We start from the raw sequence: 19,748 nt of genomic DNA on the forward strand, positions 1-19,748 counted from the left end.
GAATATTCTGACAGAGCCCTGAGCTTCACTTCATAGCTTATATGAATATATCTGACAGCGGTTGATAAAGACATCCTCTTAAAAAGGTCGGCATAATTCTATTGACTTCTCTTCTGTCAGCATGCATTGGTATTATGACAATACATTATAATACCACAAGCATTCAAATTAGATTTTGTCATTATAGGCTGGCTGTGACGAGAAAACAAGAAGAGAAACAACAGTGCTCTATCCATTAGTGTTATGTCGTGTATCTTCGTATAGTTGCGAGGGGTGGCTGACAAGCTTGGTACCAGACTGTGATGAACTTCGTTGATGGAATTTGTCGCTACAGTATTTTTACAAATAATTGCCCCTAAGGTCCACACATTTAGAAAGTACCTGGACCTCACTATTGTAGGTCATTCGCTGGTGGACGTAGCAGAAATAACGTCATCATCATAATCCTTGCCAGTTTCATCGAGATGGAAATCTGCCAAATCTCGTGAAGGAGGGTGTTCAAGGTTTGTTGGTTAGTTGTTAACGCACTCAGTAATAGTCCAGCTATTTGACAGCAGTGTGTAACTGACAATCCAGTGATTAACAGCACGAGAGTGCTCAAAGTGTCCAAAGAGAGAGTTCTTTGCAAACAAAGCAAGCAGACTGCACGAGTGTATTCTGGGTCCCGTTTCACACAGCCCCAACTTTTCTCATGGCATTCGCACCTCCTATATACTGCTACACAGCAGGTGAGAATGCTACGAGAAACTTTACGAGGTCTTTGGCTCTGTGATACGGGGTCCTGGTTCGGGGAGTTTCCATGACCTAAACTGAAGCTATTGTCTCTGCAGATTACCATAATTTTGGCCATTAACGACCTGGAATCCGTTGTACAAAACGACCAAAACTACACTTAATGTCTAACATCATGCTATATGTATACACAATTACATTATCAGCTTATCCACGTTTAGCAGTAGATCATACTTTTCGACCAAGATAGCTGATTTTCATTCTATGAAACATTGACAATTCATTTGCTATCATGTCACACGGAAAGACGCTGGAACGTTATGTGGCAGTTTTATTCATCGTGTAAGAACATTACAAGTGTAATATATGTGTGGTTGGTAAAACGGGTTTCAGTATTTAGATTTGTGCTATATTTAGTCCTAGTTTTGGAATGTACTACGAACCTTTCAGAATGTTAGAACATCAAGGAGAGATTGGGTTTCTTTTCTTCAGGTGAGTAAAGGGGGTTAACTCCTGACTCTCATTCCACAAACAAGTTACATGAGTGAGTGAGGTTTTACATGACTTTAAACACAATTACGGAGGGCGTTCGGGTGTGGAAAATTGTGAATGTTTCACAAGACACTGTTCGTGGTTTAAATCTTGGTAAAACAGTTCCATGTTATGAACAAATACCTTTTAACAGAATTCAAAAGTGGTGTCAATGTACAGTGTTTTCATCTGATGGCCTTATCAGACACAGTACCACAGCTTGTGCAGAAGCCAATGACACGGCCCTTCCAGACCCACACGGCCTGGTCAGTCACTCCAGGTGCAAAATACCAAGATACGAAACTGAGCATGGTGACCTTTGGAACCGGGTATATTGTTGCTTGTGAGACCGATAGCTCCCAGCGTGTTTGGCAAAATAGCTGTCCCAAAAGGATACGATTGTGTGGACAGGTCAGCCCAAAGACAAAGCAATGAATTATTTAGTAGCCTGTTCACCAAGATCCTGGCAACCTTCAATATGACATATCGGGCTGACTGTTACTTGCCTTCTGGTGCTATTTAGAAGCTGCAGCTTCAGTGAAGACTAACAAGGTATGGATTTCCCAGGGCTTCTCCATGGACATTTAGAATTGGTTGCAAGACATTTATCTTGTCAAACCAATATTTAGAATAGAGAAGTTGTATATCCATAAAAATAGTCCTGATCAATAGAGCAACGTAGTTGAAGTATATTTGTCAACTCTTGTCTACAGCATTGGCGTTGAAAGCCACTCTGTTTATTGTATTGATCCAGTGTTGTTCAAGAAGAGTGAGTGAGGGATCCGTGAGGATCCAGGTTAAAACGGATTTTCAGTAACTTATACTTGTTACTACTAATGGGATCGGTTGGTGAGACTTGCTGACTTGGTTAATACACGCCATCATATCCTAATGCAGTAGACTCATGCTCATGATGATCACTGGATTATCTGGTCCATACTGGATCATTTGCATACCATACATCGACTGCTACCATACAGCTGGAGTTTGGTGTAGAACTAACCTCGCTCAACCACCCAGATAATATAATTACCTGTCATGTTCATGTGTGAGAAAGCCGAAGAAGCAATTCTGAAAGTCTCCACTGCTGATGACCCAGATATGATTGAGAAAGTCTCCACTGTTGATGACCCAGATATGATTGAGAAAGTCTCCACTGTTGATGACCCAGATATGATTGAGAAAGTCACTGATGCTGATGACCCAGATATGATTGAGAAAGTCACTGATGTTGATGACCCAGATATGATTGAGAAAGTCACTGATGTTGATGACCCAGATATGATTGAGAAAGTCACTGATGCTGATGACCCAGATATGATTGAGAAAGTCACTGATGTTGATGACCCAGATATGATTGAGAAAGTCACTGATGTTGATGACTTGGGTTAAACCAGTAAAGACTGGTATGACAATGACAAACATAAATATGTGACCAGGAATCAAACCAATGAACATAGGTTTCTGGCAAACTCAAAGGAAGCAACTCAGCAAAGTGATGCCATTGATGACTTGGCTTTCTAAAGCTGTATTCAGAAAGAATTCAGAGTAATTTGGTGTCTATTTGAATAACATATTCAGGGTTTTGTTCGACAAAGGTACAAATATCAGTAATTGACTTTTCAAATACATATACATAGTGGACAAAAATAGTTAGGATATTTGCAAGTTTTGAAACTTGAATAATGATGTATTTATTCATTGATACACTGATAAAATATCAATCATAAAAATACCAATATCCCTAACTTATTTTGTCCAGTATATTAATAACTATGATATAAATGTTTCTGCTACATATCTGAACTTCAGGCTTATGACATATTTAAATCCACACTCTCCAGTATCTATTAAATCAGTAAGTTTTATATGAAGTCATTTTCTGTATTGTGTATTTGGACAAAATAAGAGCACTTAATTCCAGTACGATGTGACCTGAGGTTATCATTTGTGTTTCTGTCTGTCAATCATACATCAAGCATTGTGACAGAACTATAAAACTTTTTTTTAACTCTGCCAATATCGCATTTTCATAATGTGTTGTGTTTCTTCACCCTGAGTCACATATTTCTGCAGGTGTGAAATTCAGATCACAGAACTGTCCATAGTAAAGGTCTCACATGTGTTACAACCTAAGTCATGTTTTTCTGCACATGTCCATCTCTGCAACAGAACTCTCCATGATGTAGTTGACATTGATGTGTCACATCCCCATTCATGTTTCTGCAGGTGTGTACCCCTGATCTCAGAACACTCTATGGGGTAGCTGGCACACACAACTCACAACCTTAGTCATATGTTTCTGCAGGTGTCCAACTTTGATGTCAGATCTGTCCATGATGTGGGTGTCACAGTTTCAGTCAGGTGTTCCACCAGGTGTTTCAAGATGCAAGTGTCTATCTCTGATGACAGAACTGTCCTGGGTGGAGGTGTCACAGTCAGGAGTTCCAGCAGGTGTCTGAAGTTGCAGGTGTGTAACTGATGACAGAACTGTCCACAGAGTAGGTGACACAGTCTCAGTCAGGTGTTCCAGCAGGTGTCTCACACTGCAGGTGTCTGACTGATGACCAGAACTGTCCACGGAGTAGGTGACACATTCTCAGTCCGATGTCCCAGCAGGTGTCTCAAGTTCTAGGTGTCTAACTTTGATGAAAGAACTTTCCCTGGAGTAGGTGTCACAGCCTCAGTCAGGTGTTCCAACAGGTGTCTAACTCAGATTACTTAGATGACAGAATTGTCCTGAGTTTTTGTGACATTGTCTCAGATGTTCCACCTGGTGTCTCAAGTTGCTGGTGTCGAACTCTGATGGCAGAACTGTCCACGATGTAGGTGTCACAGTCTCAAATCAGATGTAGTGACAGGTGTCTCAAGCTGCAGGTGTCGAACTCTGATGGCAGAACTGTCCACAATGTAGGTGTCACAATCTCAGTCAGATGTAGTGACAGGTGTCTCAAGCTGCAGGTATTTGACTCTGATGGCAGAACTGTCCATGGAGTAGGTGACACACAACTTTGCTCCATCTGCCACTGGGGTTTTCAACAAAAACACCATGGGAGAGTCTTTGCAGGCTACAACAGAAAATATAGACTGAGAATATTTCTAGAAATCGTGTCTTACAGCTATGTTGTTAATTTTCTTTGCAAGAATGTGCAACTAGGCAATGGAACAATAGGTGTTTGTTCACAAGCAGAGTCAGCAAATTATTGATGACAGCTGGCCAAACCATAACACTGGCCTCACTGGTGTTACTGGTGCGTGACCATACCATTGATGGCTGTCTGACCTTTTGAGGTAGAAACAGAGGGACATTTTACCCAAACATACTGAACAGCAAAAGAAATGCAACTCTGGTTTTTCGTCAAGTTTTTAATCAGAAGACATAAACATGAATGTTTACTTTTATGAGATTTAATTTTTTTATATAACTTGCGTTTCTTTTGCTGTTTGGTATGTTTCATGTTTCTTTTAAATTTATGCTATGTGAACAGCAACTACTTCGTTCATCAACATCCGTTTTGTCTTTTTCAGTTCCATAGATTCATTTACAAGATTACCAATGATGTCACATGTCACATGTCACAACAGCTTTTGGCTTTGAGAGTACTAATCACAAGTATGTCATTATGATACAAGCAGAAACGATTCAGTGGCACAATTTGATATTTAATGGTCAGGTGAAAAAACAAATGATGCTTTTGAGAATACACTTTGGAGACATCATAGGAGTGATAACAACACAAGAGTGGACATTGATAATCAGTAAATCTGTAAGTGACACGTATACTTTAGTATGATATTCACATACAATACACTCACCAAATATTAAGTTAATGACAAGATATTAACACTATGCAGAATGATCCCCTGAGGATCTCTCCTCTTACGTAGTACTTAAGGTCACATGCAATCAATTAATCAAACATAATTAAACACAATTATCACTTATAATATAATATACATTGCTGCTTTTGAAAAAATAAATAAACAAAATTATAAGCGTACTATCGCGATTCAAAAGTGCATCATTTTGTAATTGGGCTTACTTCCCTCTAAATGAAGCTCTTGGGAGACCGAGCCCAGTCATAGCGGGTGAATGTGAATACTTGTAACGATGGCTTCCGATTGGCAAGTTCATTTGCAGATAGGCTGAGAGCTTGTTTTGTGTACAGAAAGATGATCTGTTTGATGGGCTTTTTAGAAGCATGGCGAGTCACAAGAAAGTAAGATTCTTTATGGATAACAACTTCTTTTATTGTACTTGATGCATCGTTTCAGTATGGATTCATATCCCGTTGTCAAACGAAATCATATACACTAGAAGAAGTTGTTATCCATAAAGAATGTACATAGAGATGTTGGGTTTTGCAAATACATGTTCTCTGAATTTGCATTCGATCCAATAAAAAATCATCTCGGTAGAGATGGTAAACTACAGCATGGCTAGAAACTGTCATTCGTCCATGGAGGACTTGAAACTGACAAGAGTTTGCACCAGATTCCGTCAGATCCAGTCATCCGAGAAAAATTGATGTAGTTTGTTTGCAACACACAGACATAAAAACATGTCATGTGTACAAGTATCACACTTGCTAAATTACATCATGCGGCAGAGACAGGACTCAGGTGCACAAGTAATAAATCATTTCATTGTGTTTATGGTGTATAGCCTGATAGGTTTTCAAATTGCATGCGGTCAATGATTGAAGCTGTGCATTGCATATTGTCTTTAGCAGACAGGCTGACAGACATATAGATGTCAATAAACCAGACATTGAGCTTTCTCTGTGACAGAGGCTGCTTACCACAATCAACAAGTTTTTTTTATGTAACAAGTAAATTATTTACTTGTTTGTGTACACAACCAAGATTCGACTTCTGCTCACGACCTCATACTTCGGGCATACACACTGTTTCAAGCCCAGGGAACCTATTCACTGCGCATGCGTTGTGGGCACAGCGCAGCACAGCTGTTGAAACCACTTTTTCCCCCAGGGATGGAGGAAACTTAGTGAATTGTTTGAACTCTGATTTCACTGGGTTTTTTTCATCGCGTTTTTTTAGCAACTTTATAGGTTGAATTTACATTTTTGATGATTTGTTTCGGTAAGTGCCTACCGAAAGGTATCAGAATCTGCAAAGTTGTGTTTTACATTGCATGTGACCTTTTTAAGCATTGCAAGTCCCTATACATTTTCTGATGGTAATATTTCATTATTGTCCAATGAGGGCAACATCAGTGTATTACATTGTAATGTAAAACAGCATATATCACAGAGATAAAAACTAAGGGTAGGGTTATTACTGGACCCATGCAAATTCTGGGTAAACGAGAGAGTCAGTGAGTTGGGTTTTACACTGCTTTTAGCAATATTCTTGCAAGATCACAGCATTGGACAGGTGAAATAGGATACACACATGCCGATATGGGGAATCGAACCCGGGCCTTCAGCATCACAAGTAAAAGCTGTAACCACTAGGATACCCCATCCCCCCCCATTCTGGATAAGACTACAAGTCCCCAGCATTCCATGCTGCTTGTAAGAGGTGACTCAATGGATTGACTTGGTTGATAGCACGTCACTTTGTCTCATTCGCGAGGATTGATGCTCAAGATATCAATCACTGACTCAGTTAACAACAGACCACAATCATATTGCTGCCTTTAGTGTTAAACAAAAAACCCCAAATGTACCTTAGGTTGACAGGGTTGACATTACCTTGAACATGGCTGACAGACTGGTTGAACTGAGTGCCCAAGGAACGTACAGCCTTGACCCCATTCCCAGATGACATCACCAGACTGCAGGACCCACTGCAACAGGCAGGTGCTAAATTTAGAGGTATGTTATTCTGTTGAGCAGATGCTGGTTTTAGAGTGAGTCAGTCTGTCAGGCAGGTGCTTGTTTTAGAGGTGTGTTATTCTGTTAGGCAGATGCTGGTTTTAGAGGTGTGTTAATCAGTCAAACAGGCGCTTGTTTTAGAGGTGTGTTAGTCAAACAGGAGCTTGTTTTAGAAGTACAGTGGAAGCTGTCTAAACCAGCACACATTGGGACTGAAGAAATAATCTGCTTTAAACAATGTGCTGGATTGTAGAGCTGATGATAAATGTACAAGCCACGAACGGGACTGTGATTTTACACCAATAATGTCAACCTACCGGATTGGACAGATGCCAGTTATCACAGCTTTCACAGTGTGTTAATCAGTCAAACAGATGCTTGTTTCAGAGGTGTGTCAGTCAAAAAGGAGTTTGTTCTAGAAGTATGTCAGTTAAACAGGTGCTTGTTTTCGAGGTGTGTTAGTCAAACATGCTTGTTTTCGAGGTGAGTTAGTCTGTCAAACAGGTACTTGTTTTAGAGGTGTGTTACTGTTAGTCTGTCAGGTGCTTGTTTTATAGGTGTGTTAGTCTGTTAGGCAGGAGCTTGTTTAAGAGGTGTGCTAGTCAGTCAAACAGGTGCCTGTTTTAGAACTGTGTTGGTCAGTCAAGCAAGTGGTTATTTTAGAGGTGTGGTAGTCACTCAAGCAGGTGCTTCTTTCAGAGGTAAGTTAGTCAGATAGGTGTCAGTCAGTATGTCAGTGCTTGTTTTTGTGAGTGAGTTTTCACACTGCATTTAGCAATATTGCAGCAATATCATGGCAGGCTACTCCAGAAATGGGCTTCACACATTGTACCCAAGTGGGGAATCAAACACGGGTTTTCAGCGTGATGAGTGAATGCTTTAACCATACATCCCTTTTTGTTTTAGACCCTCCCTAGTCAGGTAGGTGATTCAGTACACGAGTCAGTCTTCAGCTCAATTTAGTTTTCTTGGGCTAGTGAACAAGCAATAATTGTGAAATGAATTCAGGCGCAGTAAAATCTGTCAATAGTTAACAAGTAATATCTAGGAACCATGAATTCTACACCATTATTTGATCATTCTTCTGATATATTCCAGGAAGGAACAATATTACAGCATCATCTGAAACAATGCATTAAGTCAGCAGAGTTTGAAAATGTTGCCCTGTGTCATCCACTGAAAACAAACGAAGCACTTGTAAAATCCCAGCAGGAAAACACTTGACATCAAACAGTGTTTTCAGATGTCCATCAAAGGACTTGTAGCATGAGAGTTAATCAGCAGAATATTGAAACTTCCAGAATGTTTTGCTGAGCTTTGATCATTCAACAGGGTCGAAATTGTAATAACAATAACCACAAATTCCAACACACGACAAACAAAAACAATGATGTCCTCTTTTGAAGCTTCCTCTGTTTTTTTAAAAACCAAAAAAGGAATATGGAACTCTCATAATACAACAGCTTGTGTGAAAAATATCAAAATTAATATATCCATTAAGTTTTTAAAAACAAGGGAGATAACCTGTGAGGGACTAAATATCAAGATTAATGCACAGACAAAATGAGACCTATTTCTTCAGGGCAAAATTAGAAGCATACTGCACAGATAAACACTGAATACCACTAATGCATAAAACTAGGAAGAAATGCATGAGAGTTCCTTCATTTAATGCAGATGATCAAGACTCTGCAGATGTCCTTTCTTTCAAAGAGACAATACATCAGAAATGTGCATATGACTGACATTGGGATTTCTTAAAAGCCACAATTTGCCTCATCATGTGCCATAAAATATCTCATATGAATAAATTCCTTTAAGGAGGTCTCTAATTATCTATAAAAGAGAGACTCTGTGAAGATCAAAGCATTGTGGACTGACTTGAGTTGACACTGTCCAACACACCCTCCCTCCAATCAATAACTGGACTGACCAGATATTGGAGGAGTTCATTATGCTGTTAGAGGGTAGGTGTGTGAAAGTTATATTGAGATGAATGAGTCATCCTTTTGCCCAGAAGCTTCCCAGTTGGACACCAAAATGTCCAGTTTCTATAGCAACCCATGCTACCTGGTCTGTCGCATGCCACTATCAATACCTCTGATTGGTCAATTATGATCTTGACTGACGGATGACTGGTTAAATGACAAGTATGATGTGACAAGTCAATTGACAGCAAGTGAGAATAATCAAAACAATTAGAAGCAGAATATTGGAGAAACCACTTTTCTTGTTGCTATTAAATATGGCAGCTATAACTACCTGTGCTGCGTCTAATGTAGGATTTTGACAATATGACATGATTATTACATTGTAGAAAATCATATACCGTGTAAATAACACGACACAAATAGCATATGATTATCACTGGCCTCAAATAGAATTTCTTTTCTGATGTCATTTATGCATGTTTCACAAATATCCTTTGCAAATCTGCCAGAAACAAAAGACAAAATGAAAACATAGTGTTTTTTAAGTATATTTGGATATTAGTCACTTTCTTTTGAAAAAGGCTTACTGAAGCTAAAAATAAGCATATATAACTAATAAACCTTTAAGACATCAAACTTTTGACAAGAAATTAGCATCATAACACAAGCAAATCCCCCATTTACACAGCATTTAGCAAAAGATATCAGCTACAGATAATGTTTGAAAGGAGACATTTTCTATGTGATCTCACACAACTATATGAGAAACACAACATTTGATGTATGACGTCATGATAGAATGTCTGACATCACGCTTCCATGGCAACTGAACCTCAATTCCTGCTGAATGTGGAGAAAGGCACAAATCAAAGTTTACCTTTAAAATATTTATCCAACTTCATACATTATGTATGTGGTATCCAGTTTGCCAAGCCAAATGCTGTGTGAATGACATTCGCTATTGACACTACACAGTGCTTGTCAGCTGCATACATACATACTGGATAGCCAGGTTGACAATAAATATTTTAGGAATTAAGGTAGAAAATGGCAAAATACTGGTATGTAGATACAGAAGTCACATACTAAGAATTATAAAAATGTATTTGAAAGTTTTCTGTGCACTGTCCAGTGAGTGCATGGACTTTGCCAGGGGTCTGGTAATTTTGTTGATACCATTCTGTTTTGTTTGTTGTGTAAAACAGCACTCAGTAAAGAAATATATCTGGACCAGACAATCCAGTGATCAACATCATGAGGATCAATCTATGCAACTGGGATACACTGACATGTGTCAACCAAGTCAGCGAGTAATGTTAGTGACACCTCAAGTTTTAACTTTTTATTGAAATTCTAGACTCCCCAAACTGATTCATTGTTTGTGGTGTATATCCTGATTCTGATCTGATGAGTCAAGTTAGAGGGTCAGCTTATCTATGGTTATATATGGTAACCTGGCAACATTATAGAAGTCAGTACACTGTGCCACTTACTCAACACACATTTGGTTCAACAAAGTTTAACAATGTTTCACAGGGAACTGGAGAGGAAGGGAGCAGAGAAAAGACCAGAGCAGTGTGACAGAGAGCGGACTGGAGAGGAAGGAGTGGAAAGATGGACTGGAAAGGATGGGAGCAGAGAGGAGATGAGAAGAGCAGTGAGGAAGAGAGTGGATTAGAGATGAAGCAGTGGAGAAACGAAAACAGATAAGTAAAGCACAGTGGAAGAGAGTGGATTGGAGAGGAAAACAGCAAGGAAGAGATGAGAAGAGCAGTAAGAGTGGATTGGAGAGGAAGGCAGTGGAGACAAGAGAAGAGATGACAAGAGCAGGTGGAAGAAAGTAGACTGAAGAGGAAAGCAGCGGAGAAAAAGGGAAGAGATAAGAAGAGCAGCATGGAGGAGTGATAAGGAGTGGAGCGGAGTGTAAAGGAGTGATAAGAAGCGGAGCAGGGTGCAGCAGTGTGTAAAGGAGTGATCAGGAGCAGAGAAGGGTGGAGCGGTGTGTAAAGGAGTGATAAGGAGTGGAGCAGAGAGGAGTGGTGTGTAAAGGAGTGATAAGGAGCGGAGGAAGGTGGAGCGGTGTGTAAAGGAGTGATAAGAAGTGGAGCAGTGTGTGAAGGAGTGATAAGGAGCGGAGCATGGTTGAGTGGCCGGTAAAGGAGTGATAAGGAGTGGAGCAGGGTAGAGAGGTGTGTAGAGGAGTGATAAGGAGTGGAGCAGGGTGGAGTGGCGGGTAAAGGAGTGATAAGGAGCAGAGCAGAGTGGAGCAGTGGGTAAAGGAGTGATAAGGAGCGGAGCATGTTGGAGTTGAGTGGACTGAAGCGGCACAGAAGTGAGAGGAGATTGACTGATATATTGGTTTGATGTTCAGCTGCAGAAACGTATTCTTTCATGTATCTCAACATTTTCCTTCAGAAGAACATTAGCTACACATCAATGAGAGAGAGAGAGAGAGAGAGAGAGACAGACATCCACTTTTATGGTTTATGTGTTATTACAAAATAACAAACTATGGACTGCAGGAGCACTTGTACAAACAAAACAATTATCTCCCCAACCTGCACTGAATCCAAGTCTTAATGTGTAATTGCATTTCTGAGAGAGATATTCCCACAGTGGTACAGTATGACTAACAACTAATCCAATCTATTGGGGGTAATCATGTTAGTCTCCAGACAACTAGCTCCATGTGTCCAGCAGGGAAGGGAAGCAGCTGCTGCATCAGGGGAGGTAAGTCTTGCCAACAAGTCCTGAGTCAGCATCATCTCTATGACATAATATCAAGAAAATCTCATGTGTAAATTTCTCCCGCAGTATCATGAGTTTGTTGAAGTTCATTCACCCACTCTCAAAATATCATCATGACTTTGTTGCAGTTTGTCATGAAAACAAGTTCAAGTGAGTGTTGCAGTGGGGAAAGAAAGATCCACTTTAGTTTCTGGGTAAAATATCATCAGTATGTAGTTTTTTTCCAGCTAAAATATCAAACGTATTGGGTTTTCCAGGAAAATATCACCATAAGCATGTTAAATTTTTCTGCGATAAGATCTTCAAGAATATGTTGCAGTGAATGAGTGAAGCACTAATTTAGGTTTCCTGGTACCTCATTTTGATTTAGATTAAAGCTATCAGTACCAAATAGTCATCATTGATATTAAGGCAGACATTAAACTGTTGTGTGTGCTTGGGTGCTCACTACAAGGATCGTTTTCTGTTGACTTGCATTAAAGTGAGCTTCAGTGAAGCCCCACTGTCCGGCATAAACATTCTGGTTTTGACATGTCCTCTTCCGCTATTGGAAAAGAGGAAACTAAGACAGGCACAAATGTACATTCCAATCAATGGTTTCAATCAAATCTGAGATTGCAAAATTACAAAGCAAAGCCACTATACCGGTGATTAGTCCACTCTTTAGAACATTTATCAGGTTTCAAGTGTAACTGTATGTGTAGATGTTTTCATTATGACCATATTAATCCTTTGACCTTTCACTAATCCACTTTTTCGAAACTGAACCGTTTGATAGTACAATTATATTACAAGATGTTGTTATCAATCGGCTGCCATACAGACTTTGATGTGTGTCTGGGTAACATTCTGGCAGTTTTGTTTGTTTCACGATGCATAATGTGACACATGGTACTGAATTTATACCAACAATACACAGAGTACAAAAAGAAATTACTGGTTCATTTAATTTTCCATTGATTTATAAAGAACGCAACGCACAGTTTTTTTTGTCTAAGTGGATTTCTGGTGTGGTGAAGTGAAATGGGGTGATCACGTGATTATTGCACATATATCGCCAGATGCATGAATGTGTGTGCATGGCTGCATGTCCTTTTTACCAACCACTGCTGATGTTTAGTGCCAGCTCATAGCCATACCTTGACAAGGTTCAACATGGACATTCATTCAGATGCCTGACTCCAAGCCAAACAGTCTAAGATACATACTCCTAGTACATATACTTTGGTAAAACAGGACCATGAGCAGACACTTGCTCAGATATGATCAGAAATACTTGTAACTTGTAAATATAATGACGTACAGGCCAAGGTCATTCTGGGTTGACCAAACAAGAAATCACTTGCTTTACAATACAGATAACAGTCAGTGATCCAACTTTGAATATAGATAACTTGGAGACTATGGTGGTTCAGCTGTCTAGGGCACAGTAGTGAGCTGTGAAGAGTTGTGTCCCCTTTGCATGTCTGGAGCCAAAGACTGCTGGTTTGAATCTTAGTGTGCCTGAATAATGTTTTAAAGCGAGTCACTGTCTTGACTCATAGGTTTAATCAAAGAGGAATATTTCTGAAACCTGCCAATTTGGAAGGAGGTAAATGTTTGATCCACTGCTTTTAACCGATAAATGACCCTCTGTGCGTGTGTGTATGTGCGTGCGCGTGCATGCACCATTCAAAACAAGTAGGGGACATCGGATTCACATGTTTGATAGAATGCAAAGAATGATGTCAAGGAGGAAACCGATGATGAAGAGAGTGAGTGAGTGTATTAAGTTTTACACCGCACTCAGCAGTATTCCAGCTATGTGGTGGTCTGTAAAAAATCGAGTCTGGACCAGACAATCCAGTGATCAACAACATGAGCATCAATCTGCACAATTGGGAACTGATGACATGTGTCAACCAAGTCAGCGAGTCTGACTACCCAATCCCATTAGTTGCCTCTTACGACAAGCATAGTCGCCTTTCATGGCAAGCATTCTATTCCGAGACCTTCACAGGTCAGATGATGAAGAGAAATTAAAGAAAAATGAGACAATTCAGTCCATTCCTTTGGAAATATTTCATCTTTATGGATATATATATATATATATATATATATATATATATATATATATATATATATATAGCTTTTCTTAAATGCATTGGCTTATTATACGTTTACAAATTGGGATATTCCCTACTTTTTTTAATGGTATATTTCACAAATCTTCAGAACAACTAATGATTGTGGCCTCAGTTGTGTCACTCCTGAAATGAATGATTTGCGCTCAACACTACCTATAACATCCACTTATATGGCAGCAGTCATGTGATGCATTTCTCCCCTGTCTAAGCCCTGATGAAATGCTCATGAAGGGGGATGGTGATGATAAAGACAGAAACACAATATTAAATTCAATATGATATTTATAAAACATGTCCAGCATTTGACTGATGACTAATGATACTCACAACACTGTCATATGACTTACTTCTTCTGTCTGATGTAGGCAGCAGCATCTACCACCATCGCCAGAACTGTGGCAGTGTCGTGTTCCACGCCATGTTTCTGTGGTATAAGTAAATCATTAAAGGTTTGTTTCATTGAATATTTAAGCCTCCCTCAGAAATATTCCAGCTATTTCATCGCAGTCAGTAAGTAATCAAGTGTGATCAAGGCAAATCAGTGAGTGAGTTGGGTTTTATGCTGCTTTTAGCAATATTCCAACAAAATCACTGCAGGGGACACCAGAAACGGGCTTTACACATAGTACCCATGAGAGGAATCAAACCCGGGTCTTTGGCGTGATGACCGAAGACTTTATCCATGTGGCTACCCAGCTGGGCCAGAACCAGTGATTAACATCATGAGCACAAGGACTGATGACATGCCATCAACAAAAATGCTGACTCTGATCGTCTGATTCACTTAGTTGCCTCTCAGACAAGACTAGATTCCTAGATTCATGTTTCTGTGGTACAAGTAAATCATTAAAGGTTTGTTTCATTGAATATTTAAGCCTCCCTCAGAAATATTCCAGCTATTTCACCGCAGTCAATAACTACTCAAATGTGAGCAAGGCAAATCAGTGAGTGAGTGAGTGAGAAAATATTATCAAAAATGCAACAAGACATCCCAGTATTTATTTTGTGTCCTTACCAACAGGTAAAGTAACAATATTCATAGTTGGGTTTTGATGCTTGAAAATACTTTATTGAAAATGGATGCAAACATTTCTGGTTTTACACATATAAGTATGAGTTGAATAATTCATTAAAATCATAGATTACAGGCTACATAAGATACACTTCATGTTAAATAAAATGCTGACATCCCCACATGTGGTAGGATTGGAACTTTTGAGCATGTAAAATGACATGACATCAGCAAATGTTTTGGAAATTATGGTCAAGTGTGCTTTAATGTTGTACTTGAGAATATTATGCTCATATGGCGATGTGCATGCATGTGCATGAGTCACTACTTGTACTAGCCCTGACTTAAACTGGTTTTATAGTACCAGCTCAGTGTGATACCATGCTGCATGAATACCCTGCTCAGACGTATTATACTGACTCCCAGCCAACCAGTCCTTGTTGTACCCATTAATTCAAGCACCAGGCAGGTAACCAACAAGTACCATTAACGTCTTTTGGTCAGTAGTTTCATAAAGAGCAAGAAACAGACTGAGTGAAGGACTTTGTGTTTATGAAGCTTCAGGCAAATTTCCAGCAAAATTACAGTGGGAGACACCACAAACGGACATCACACATTGTATCCATGTGGGAACTCAACTTGGGAATTCAGCATGATAAGCAAACATTCTCACCACTAGTCTACCACATCACTCATACTACTGGTCATGATCAGACAAAGTAGAAATTACCATCCAGCTGAAGTTAAGGACTGAAAAAATAAACTCTCAAAATCAGTAAAAGAGCTTCTGCTTAACATCAATAAACATCAGTCAAGGAAAGACTGTCTGTGTGGTGGCTTGTTCACTCTTATTATCAACATCACAGTATTCACTCTTATTATCAACATCAGAGCATGGGACACCCCAAAATGGTCTCACCCTGTAGTCACATGGGAATCAAACCTGAACCGTCTGCATGACAACACATCACTGTAACCACTACATCAACCCTGTCTTCATTTAACAGTGAGTCACGATTCTGAAGTCTACAGATTCATAAGTGATAATTATCCTTACACTTACGCAGAATCCACACTCATGCCAAATACAGGCCTAATAATATATTTATCACAGGTTTATATTTACCACAATGGTCGATTCTACCCTGACTCAGACCCTTTGTTACATGAACAAATGCGTCTTATATCTCCATCGTACTATCCACTGAACATAAATAACATTTTCATACAGACACCCCTTGTAAGAATTGGACAAAAAGTTGTAATTGCTGTGAAGGCCTTGAATGGGACAAGCAAGACATGACAAGGCTGGTGTGTGTCATTATCCAGCATCTCTCCTCAGTGTTCAGAGTCGAATCCACGCAAACAAAGCTGTTCATGTCACTCCACCAACAAAGCCCAGAGACTGTCATGATCATAATATATTCAGACATTGTGAAGTTTATGTAAGCAATACCCAGGATGTGCAAGTACACAGAGGTGGTACCTTTCCTCAATGTATTACCCATCTAAAGTTTAGACTCACGAGTGTAAATATGGCCACTTAATTCAGGCAACTGTTCTTAACTAGATTTTGCAAAATATTCCATGCTGTTTAAATGTACTGTCTACTCATGAACTGATGTATTGCAAAAGAAATTTGTAACAATGAAAAGATTATTGTCATGAGGTCAATTAATGGTGAAACTCAACGAATTCTTATAACAAAACTTTACACTAAAACACAGCTATTCACAAGCACAATGTTTGCACATGCGTGTCAGCAATTTGATGCAATTGGTTTCCCCAAGTTAGAGGAGAAATTCAAAGTAAACAGTTAAAACAAACTCAATGAAGCTGCAAGTCTGCACCAAATCACCCTGTATTTTGTGCAACACATTACAAAAGTCAATTATTAAACAATCAATAGTCACACATACTATCGATGCATCTACGGATTTCTGGCATTAATCAATTGCTATCGGGGCCTCAACAACTGCAATCCATCAATAGATCGATGCAATGTTACTGCCCTACTATAGCCCATTTGACTCAAAAGCAGACCAAAGAATTGCAATGTATCTCAAAAACTAATATGCACAATATACTCAATGAAACACTGATCATAATCAAAACATCACACCAACTCTGTGAGGTTTTTGCAGAATTTTTGTCCTAATAATAAAAAATTGCTTCACAAACTATCATTAAAATATTGACACAATACAGTGTCTATTACAAGGGAGGAGTGCAGAGAAAGGGACAGCCAGGTGTTTGAGGAGCACGTGCACAAGTGCCAAGAAAGTTATACATGTATATTCATTAACCTGCTGCTGTGCTGTCTCTATGCAAATACACCTGGCTGTCCCTGTCTCTACACTCCTCCCTCGTAACAAATACTGAACTGTGTCAATATTTTTAATGATAGTTTGTTACAGAACTTTTTGATTTTCATGAAAAATATTCTGCAAAAACCTCACAGAGTTGGTATGATGTTTTGATTATGACCAGCGTTTCACTGAGTGTGTTATGTTTATTAGTTTTTGAGGTAGACTGCAATTCATCGGTCCACTTTTGAGCCAAACGGACTATACTTTGGACAGTTGCATTCCTACTGACATTATCAAGATGAACTAATTTCAGGATTACAAAATGTAGGAAATGATCTCATCACATTGTGTATGGAGGGCATCTGACTTCTCTTCAGCTAATTGTGATGCAATGGAAAAGAAAAATCTTAACAAATTAGAATCTTAAATCTCATTTGATTTGGTAGTATAGATATACCTAGAGATGGGGAGATATTTTGTTCTTTTTCTCCTCCACTTAAAAAGGTCTGCATCATTTTAAACAATATTCTAGCAAAATCATGGTGGGTGTCCCATATATTGGTCTCGCACATTGTAGCCACATAGGGAATCAAAACCAAGTATCTGACATGACGAGTGTACACCATAATGACAAGGCTACCATACCAACCCTCATTAAAACAGAAGATTGCAAGGTCTGTGTATTCAAGCAGCTAGCTGTGAATAATGAAGATGATAAAAAGTTTGTTCCATCACACTCATTAAAGATTTTTAGTCGTTAGAATATCTATAGGACTACAAGTATTTATGGTTTGAGTACATCTGTTTTAATGCTCTGCAAACAGGCTAACTGACTCATCATACAAAATGTCTTCTAAACCCAGTCCTGAAAAATACACTGAAACAAATAAGACTGGTGGATTTCATGCACAAACCATTTCTTCATTTGAACCAAAGCATAAGAAAAAACAGATTTGAAATAAATCAATCCCTAATTGCCACATATAGTATTCAAATAAAGGCAACATATGCATTAACAGAGGGAAAAACACTATGCAGTGACACATGAAACAGACTTGGAAAAAAATATTAAACATATATCAATATTCTACAACCAAGTTGTAATAATGGAGACAGGCCCAAACAAATTGCCTTCATGTCAAACTGCGTGCATAATATGTACCCGTCTAAAGAGAATTGTCAGTTTATACTGCGCAGTTGATTCGTCCTTAAAACTTCAACATGAAAGGAAAAAACAATTACACAGAAACACAGTTCCTCTAAAGGTATGCATTTCCTTTAACTATCAATCATTACTCAAATGCAATATGTAATTTAATCGAATCAACAGGCAATGTTTGTCCATACAGATACTAATTCCATCTCAGCTATTATCCTCTAATCCTGTAGAGAGGTCAAGGGTCGTAGTTTGACCATGGAAGTCTCCCGCGTTACTACAACCAGTTGATCAATGTGAGTAGTGCTGGGAGGGAGGGGTGAGTCATCCACTAGCTAGCCTGCAGCGACTGCTAGGGACCAGTCATTGTCAGGTAATTTCAATGTGTGGACAACCTGCAGTCGTATAAATGATGTGTGTGAAATATATACAGCTTGGCATGTTCGCTCTATCTTCAATACACAATTATCTTCTAACTTGAAAGCAGGTACTCTCATACACTAAAGTATTCCGGGTATATCTTCAAAATTCATATGACATGTTTGACTGCATCAATCAGTGTTGACTTTGGCATAATACCACAGAGTCATCAGATAATACACTGTGATATAATACCACACAGTCATAAGATAATACACTGTGATATAATACCACACAGTCATCAGATAATACAATGTGATATAATACCACTCAGTCACAAGATAATACACTGTGGTATAATCCCACTCAGTCACAAGATGATACACTGTGATATAATACCACACAGTCATAAGATAATACAATGTGATACAATACCACTCAGTCACAAGATAATACTCTGTAATGTAAGACCACAGTCATAAGATAATACACTGTGATATAATACCACAGAGTCATGAGATAATACACTGTGATATAATACCACACAGTCATAAGATAATACAATGTGATATAATACCACTCAGTCACAAGATAATACTCTGTAATGTAAGACCACAGTCATAAGATAATACACTGTGATATAATACCACAGAGTCATGAGATAATACACTGTGATATAATACCACAGTCATAAGATAATACAAAGTGATACAATACCACTCAGTCACAAGATAATACTCTGTAATGTAAGACCACAGTCATAAGATAATACACTGTGATATAATACCACAGAGTCATGAGATAATACACTGTGATATAATACCACACAGTCATAAGATAATACAATGTGATACAATACCACTCAGTCACAAGATAATACTCTGTAATGTAAGACCACAGTCATAAGATAATACACTGTGGTATAATGCCCTCAATCACTAGATAATACACTGTGATATATGACCACAGACACAAGATAATACACTGTGGTATAATCCCACTC

The 19,748-nt window shown here is 38.8% G+C and overlaps 2 protein-coding genes across 2 annotated transcripts in view; one reads left to right on the forward strand and one right to left on the reverse strand.

Moving 5' to 3' along the window:
• The first annotated feature begins 2,301 nt into the window (after positions 1 to 2,301).
• On the forward strand, positions 2,302 to 2,655 carry LOC137286742 (cerebellar degeneration-related antigen 1-like). Its single transcript, XM_067818724.1, has one exon. The coding sequence runs from the start codon at positions 2,302 to 2,304 to the stop codon at positions 2,653 to 2,655; it is 354 nt and encodes a 117-aa protein (XP_067674825.1).
• A 104-nt stretch (positions 2,656 to 2,759) lies between these two features.
• Positions 2,760 to 19,748, reverse strand: part of LOC137286458 (uncharacterized) — a 37,507-nt gene continuing 20,518 nt past the window's right edge. Inside the window, exons 5-7 of the mRNA XM_067818342.1 lie at positions 14,256 to 14,332; positions 6,981 to 7,075; positions 2,760 to 4,331 (exon numbers count right to left, since the gene is read on the reverse strand). Coding sequence (XP_067674443.1) covers positions 4,189 to 4,331; positions 6,981 to 7,075; positions 14,256 to 14,332 — 315 coding nt within the window. The 3' untranslated portion in view covers positions 2,760 to 4,188. The remainder of the gene's footprint in view (positions 4,332 to 6,980; positions 7,076 to 14,255; positions 14,333 to 19,748) is intronic.

This window comes from Haliotis asinina, chromosome 6 (genome assembly GCF_037392515.1).
Source record: "Haliotis asinina isolate JCU_RB_2024 chromosome 6, JCU_Hal_asi_v2, whole genome shotgun sequence".
Taxonomy (NCBI): Eukaryota; Metazoa; Mollusca; class Gastropoda; order Lepetellida; family Haliotidae; genus Haliotis; species Haliotis asinina.